Consider the following 6,853-nt stretch of genomic DNA (forward strand, 5'->3'; position numbering starts at 1 on the left):
AGCTATCTGGTTCGTTGTGGCAACTACACCGTCCCTATCTGTTACAGACTTATTTTGCTTGCCAAACTTTAAATTTCGCAAGGCAAGCGCACTGTACACACCTGTCGTACGTGCGCCTGTGTGTGTACCGTCTGAAAGGCAGGCAAAACGTACGTCTAAACAGCCCCGCAAAAAGTGCTCATTTGCATCCACACATACTGGCTGCATCGGAGCCATCTCAACGGCGTCTTGTGCTCGCGTATCCCCATAGACCCGACGCGCCAGGTGACCCGGTCCTCCTGGTGAGAACGGCGTCCTCCCGCGACCCCGGTGCCGTCGCGCCCAACTGCCGGCACGCGCCTCCCATCGACGACACCAAACCAAAACCAAGACCCTCTCCTCCCTGCGCTGGTTTCCCAATGCAACGAAGTCAGAACCCGTCCGTCCCGTCGCCGGTCTCCCTAGTCCCTACCAAACCGCACCCCGGGACGCCGCTAATCAGGCACCCCCCAACCACTCCTCCCCCCTGGAGGATTAAGCGTAATCAACCCACCCCACACAGCCACCGTATATGTATATATACCCCGATGCGTCCAGCCAAAGCCGCTGGTGGGAGGCCGGCCGGGTAAAGGTAGTAAACCGTCGCAGCGCGCGGAGTCCCTCCATCTCCATCCGGCGACCGACCAACCGACCTAGACTAGACGCGGCCGGCCGGGCATGGCGAGGCCGGGGTGGGGCTCGCTGTTCGGCTGCTTCAGCAGCAGCAGCAGCTCCCGCGGGGACGGTAAGAAGAAGCAGGGCAAGGGCAAGGGAAAGGGCGCCGGGAATAAGATGAAGAAGAAGCAGAAGAGCAAGCAGCAGCAGAAGGTAGCGGCGGGGAGCGGCGGCGGTAGCCGGCCGCGGTCGCTGCAGAGCCGGATGTCGTTCACGGAGCTGAGCCTCAGCGGGATGGTGTCGCCCGAGGACCTGTCGCTCTCGCTCGTCGGCTCCAACCTCCACGTCTTCACCATCGCCGAGCTGCGCGCCGTCACCCGCGACTTCTCCATGACCCACTTCATCGGCGAGGGCGGCTTCGGCCCCGTCTACAGGGGCTACGTCGACGACAAGACCAAGCGGGGGCTCGCCGCGCAGCCCGTCGCCGTCAAGCTGCTCGACCTCGAGGGCGGCCAAGGACACACCGAATGGCTGGTAACTAGCTAGTACGCTAGCTAATACCGCCGTAGCTTGCTTGCTTGCTTATACGCGATCATATCGATCAATCCACGTACCTGGTTCATACGCATGTTATTGCTTGCTGGCCTGGACGAGGGATTTACTGGTCCATCCATGCGGCAGCGCCTGCAGCGATGCTGTGCACGCATGAGCTGGTTTATTGAGCGTCTCTCGCCGAGCGATTTTCTCCCGCTTTAATTAGCTCGATATAGACTTTGCTGCCTGTTCCAAGTTAGTTGAGCTGCTCTGAATCTGAAGTCTGAACTCTGATCTCCGATGCTCGCATGCTCGAGTCAGCCGGTTAGCTCGGAATTTTCACGGCGTGTGCCTGGCAACGTTTAGTACATACGTACGTGCCTTCTCCATCCAAAAAATACATGAACTTGATGCTTATTATTAGAGTTTTTGAAAATTAAAGCCTAATATTCCCAACCAAACATATGTATCCCATGCTTGTTGACACAGTGATATATTATTGTATCGCAAATTGTCACTACTTCTGGACTCCTTGTAAACTGTAAATCATTCTAGTTTTGTTTAAGAGTCAAAAAATAAGTTAAGTTTGATAAAACTATAGATATAGTTATAAAGATTTACGACAAAAAAAAATAAAGAGTATAATGCTGGCAATTATTTAATATCACAAATATCGTTATTTTATTATATAAGTTTGATCTAACTTGAGATGCATTGACTTTCTGTTATTTATTAATTCGCCAGGGATTATGGTTTCATACGTACTTCCGTTTAGTTTTTGACCATTTGTTTACTACTCGCCAATATTCGTACGAACAAGCAAAGCAGTTGTCGTCCTTTCTTATACAAGTAGAAGTTCCCTGGCTTGAAGTATTCCACGCGCTGCTGAACTTGTCTTCCAAAGATTTCCTCAGTATGCCATGCCATGCCGCCAGCTGCTAGCACCGTAGCACGAGATACGAGAGAGGATTATTTCAATGGAACAGTGTTTACTTTAGTTCAATTAAATTAGAGGCTTATATCTCGGTTCCTCAGGTGATGAAGCAAATTAAGCGGCAGAGTGATACACATATAATTTAACGAGAGTCGACAGATATTTACAATTTTACAGTTGTGTGTTACGTTATTAATTAAAACTGACAGATGCATGATCTACGTATGCTAAAACCATGCATATATATACGCAGACGGAGGTCTTCTTCCTGGGACAACTGAGGCACCCTCACCTCGTGAAGCTGATCGGCTACTGCTACGAGGACGAGCACAGGCTGCTCGTCTACGAGTTCATGACCAGGGGCAGCCTGGAGAAGCATCTCTTCAAAAGTAAGCACCCCCCCTCTTTCGATTTCAGCTCCTACAGAAACTTCTCATTTTCATCATGCCATGGCATGTCCTGTCCTTTTCGTATGGCTGCCAGTAAAGTCTGCGAGAATAAAACATAGAGCCTAGAAAACACTGTGGCGGCAAGCAGCCAGCAGGCACCGATCGATGGTGCAGGCGACAAGAAAGGGATATCCCTTGCTCGTTGCTGTCAGCGCATCCTTTTTCCTCGCTGCATCGCTAAGCTAGGAAAAGATCCGGATCTCGAGAGACACACATCAGTAGAACTGGACGGCTCGAAGATCACCAACCTGTTTTTATTTTCTAGCATTAAAAAAAGCTTTACCGGCGAATTTTGTGTGCGTGGCCGCCGGATCGCGAGCGGCGGATAGCTTTCCGTGTTCTACACCCTTCGGGTTTTTTCCCCCCAGCGATCGATAGTCGTTCAAACTGCCTTTAGATCGATCGGGCGTGTCGTTGCGGCGTCAATTGATTGCAATCTTGCTACATCATCTCGATCTCTAAGGGCTTGTTCGGTTAGCTCTCAATCCATGTGGATTGAGTGGGATTGGATGGGTTTGAATCCCAAATAAGTCAAACTTCTTCTCAATTTTTTCCAATCCCATCCAATCCATGTGTATTGGGAATAACCGAACAAGCCCTAAGTATTCTGATCCTCTGGGTCATTTTCTCTTAACCACTTTGGTTATTTGCATCGGGCATCGTCTTTGGTTATGCCCTCAAATTTCATGCTTGATTCCACTGCTGCTGCTAGCTGTAGGAGTAGGACGGACGGAGGACCTGCACCACCTGTTGCGTTGCGTATCTAATACTACTCGTTTTCGCTGCTTTAATCTTTATATGCAGACTAGAGTGAAACCTATTTTTACTGTACGTGATTAGACTCAGTCGTCGGTAGCATATATACACACAGCTGTCACTCGGATTCCATCTCGACGATTGTTGTAGTCACTGAAACGGCCAATTAGCAAGATGCTCGTCACATCATCATGCTTTAGCATAACAGGGTGGAAGTGGAACTTCCAACTTCCCAGTTCAGTCTCCATGCATGCATGATCACTATCAGTCTATCACTAGCTTCTGCTATGTTAGTAATTTAGTAGGGGTAAAGTTAACATGGACTCATAGTGCTTGCCTTCAAAAGAAAAAGGAAATGGACCCAGAGTGCCCGTTTGGAAGTTGGAACACATAAATCTCACAGGATTCATGCAAGAATTTTACTGTTTCTTGGGAGTTTTCCCGGTGATATTTATGCTTCCAAACAGTGCCTGCTTGATTTTTTTTTAGGTTGGGTCACTGTAAACGTAAACAGTTGGTCAATGATGTGGAAGTTATTAGTCACTATTAGGCAATTCTTGTGCTTCTGTAAGTGAATGTCACATCTTAATTCTCACTCCGTTCCTGAATAAATAGTTTCCTAGAGTTATCTTAAGTAAGATTTTTTTTACTTCTACCCGAATTTCAAGAACAAGCACATCAGATCGAATTAGTATTATTAGATATGCCATATAGAACATATTTTTATAGTAACTTATTTCATGTTACTCCTATAAACTTAGTTTGACTTACAAATGGTTTATTTGGAGACGGAGAGAGAGTATCTTGTAGATCTGGATAACTGCACGTGGTACAATAAACTTTGTATGCATGATGGTATCATATACTACAAAATAAGTACGCCAAAGATTAGGTGTAGCTCATTCCCCTCGTTCTAAACAAAAGAGGATGATGATGGTACTGGAAATGGACATATTCCGAACATTTGACATCCAGCTGTCGCGTTTTACTCTCTCGTCTGAATTATATTGACAGGTTCAGTTTCTTTCAAATGTTTGCGCACCATTCATCTGGAACCTAATTAGTTTGATTACCTCAGCTGATCACCCGTACGTAGCACTCAATGGACGCATATGCATGTTTGCAGAGTACGCGGCGTCGTTGCCTTGGTCCACACGGCTGAAGATCGCCATTGGCGCTGCCAAAGGGTTGGCCTTCCTCCATGAAGCCGAGAAGCCGGTCATCTACCGGGACTTCAAGACCTCCAACATCCTGCTGGACTCGGTGAGCTAGCTAGCTAGTGCATCCGTAACAGCACACGGCATCCACACATATCCACATCCACCTACTACTTTCTATCTTCGCCGCCGTTTCATATCTATCTCTCCTCGGCCTCGCTCGAAAGATCAGGCGGCTCAGCTGTGGTTAGGTTCGGTTCGGTTTGATGGAGCAAGTCGCGGCCAGTAAACCAGCGCTGAAATCGAACTGAAATCGTCAGGTCGCCAATAAACCAGATGCCAACTGCTGAGCGACAAAATCTTGACCTGACCTCCAGCACCACTGCCGCCGTCAGCTTCTGGTCGGGCCTGTGAACCAGAACGGGTCAAGTGTCAACCATTGCAACGCTAGCTTCCGGCCGTATTCAACTGTCATGCTCAATCATGCGTGCCACGAAAAAAAAAACAGTTTTTTTCTCACAGGAAAGCTAGCACTAGTGGTAATGTTTTATATAAATAAAACATGCACGATCATTCGTCGAAAGTTTCCTGTTGCCAATTAGCAACGGAGTTGTTGGATGTTAACTGCTCTACGTACGCGAGGAAACTAGCTGACATCTGCCTGCATTTGCTACAGTATCATCCGCAAGCTTACATTTTGGAATTGATCGTTGTTTTTTTTTTGTGTAGGATTACAAGGCGAAGCTGTCGGATTTCGGTCTAGCCAAAGACGGGCCGGAAGACGACGAGACGCACGTGTCGACCCGGGTGATGGGGACCCAAGGATACGCCGCGCCGGAGTACATCATGACGGGCCACTTGACGGCGAAGAGCGACGTGTACGGCTTCGGCGTGGTGCTGCTGGAGCTGCTGTCGGGGCGGAAGGCGGTGGACAAGAGCCGCCCCCCGCGGGAGCAGAACCTGGTGGAGTGGGCGCGGCCGTACCTGACGGACGCGCGCCGCCTGGACCGCGTCATGGACCCCAGCCTGGTGGGCCAGTACTCCAGCCGGGCCGCGCACAAGGCCGCCGCCGTGGCGCACCAGTGCGTCGCCCTCAACCCCAAGTCCCGCCCACACATGTCCGCCGTCGTCGAAGCGCTCGAGCCGCTCCTCGCGCTCGACGACTGCCTCGTCGGGCCCTTCGTCTACATCGCACCGCCGGAGACGACGACCGCCAACGGGGACGAAGCGGCGCCGGTGAGTAGTAATAAGGAAGGATCCGGCAGACGAGGAGGCCGGAGGAGGTCGTCAGGCGAAGGCGCGGCCGTCGTGCGGCCAGAGGAGTGATGTTCCCTCTTCCGTCCGTGCTATGACGACGATGATAATATGGGTGGATTTACTAGCTTCCACGTCTTGTACGTGACCGGACTGTTGTTGCCTGTCGCGTGCATGCAGCTTGGCTGAGATATATCTATCGATCGAGCAGCTATACGATCGGTGGAAGTTAACGTCTTCGTTTGTGTGATTGAAAGCATCCAGCTGGTTGCGTGTTTTAGAGAGAACTCTATAGATTGAATTTGTTGCATATACAGTAATCTAACCAAACTTCTCTATTTTTATAGATCTAAAACGACTTGTAGATAAACCCCGTGTGATGATTGTAACTGATATGGATTTGTATTACAATCCTCTAATATAAATATAAGCCACAACTTTTTGATAGAGATAACACGCTGATATAAATTTGCAACAACAGACTGACACGTCTAGTAGTGCACCCAACCACTATTGTAGGAGGTCCGGTGCACCCACAATAAATACAGAATTTTCACTCAATTCCAACGGTTACATAGGATAGTTAGGCCTATAGATACTCCAACTAGTATTCAAGATACAGAAGAGCCGCACCAAACATCTATTCATTGATTGCAACAACTCCAAGTCATTCAAAGCCTCCCAAGTGCAACATTCCATAGAATTGAGTTTTTAGAGAATTGGTAGTGCTTTGTGAACAATTTGCGTTTGAGTTTGTTGCGACGGTGGTTCTTGTGCTCTTGAATTTCTTTCTCATTCTCATTCTTGTAAAGGCTAGCGAGAGACTCCGAAGTTTATGTGAAGGTCCTTGCGAAGACTCTGGTCTCTTGATTTGAGAAAGGACACTCGAGCTCGATCTAGGTGATCGCTTTAGAAAAGAAAAGTGTTGAAAAAGACCTATCCTAATTCGACTCCTCAATGGAGAGGTAGTTTTTCTTTGAAAAAACGAACTTCAGTAAATTAATCACTCTTGTCTCTCGTGATGTGTTTTGCTTGCGATTTATTTCTCCACTCCCTCTTCTAAATTCTGTTGCTTGTGTTTGATTCAAGATCACTTGTGTTGCTTCCAAGTAATTCTGCAATTATAAAGAGCAAAA

General features: G+C 48.3%; 1 protein-coding gene across 2 annotated transcripts; it reads left to right on the forward strand.

The window, feature by feature from the left end:
- The first annotated feature begins 482 nt into the window (after nucleotides 1–482).
- Nucleotides 483–6,081, forward strand: LOC103631789 (serine/threonine-protein kinase). 2 transcript variants are annotated; one of them, XM_008653310.4, is made up of 4 exons: nucleotides 494–1,167; nucleotides 2,355–2,490; nucleotides 4,433–4,569; nucleotides 5,193–6,081. In XM_008653310.4, the coding sequence occupies exons 1-4, from the start codon at nucleotides 697–699 to the stop codon at nucleotides 5,787–5,789; spliced, it is 1,341 nt and encodes a 446-aa protein (XP_008651532.1). In that variant the 5' UTR covers nucleotides 494–696; the 3' UTR covers nucleotides 5,790–6,081. The 2 variants fall into 2 exon arrangements, with proteins under 2 accessions (XP_008651535.1, XP_008651532.1); XM_008653313.4 differs by lacking the exon at nucleotides 4,433–4,569 and having other exon boundaries at nucleotides 483–1,167.
- The last annotated feature ends 772 nt before the right edge of the window (nucleotides 6,082–6,853 follow it).

The sequence above is a fragment of the Zea mays genome, chromosome 1, assembly GCF_902167145.1.
Source record: "Zea mays cultivar B73 chromosome 1, Zm-B73-REFERENCE-NAM-5.0, whole genome shotgun sequence".
Taxonomy (NCBI): Eukaryota; Viridiplantae; Streptophyta; class Magnoliopsida; order Poales; family Poaceae; genus Zea; species Zea mays.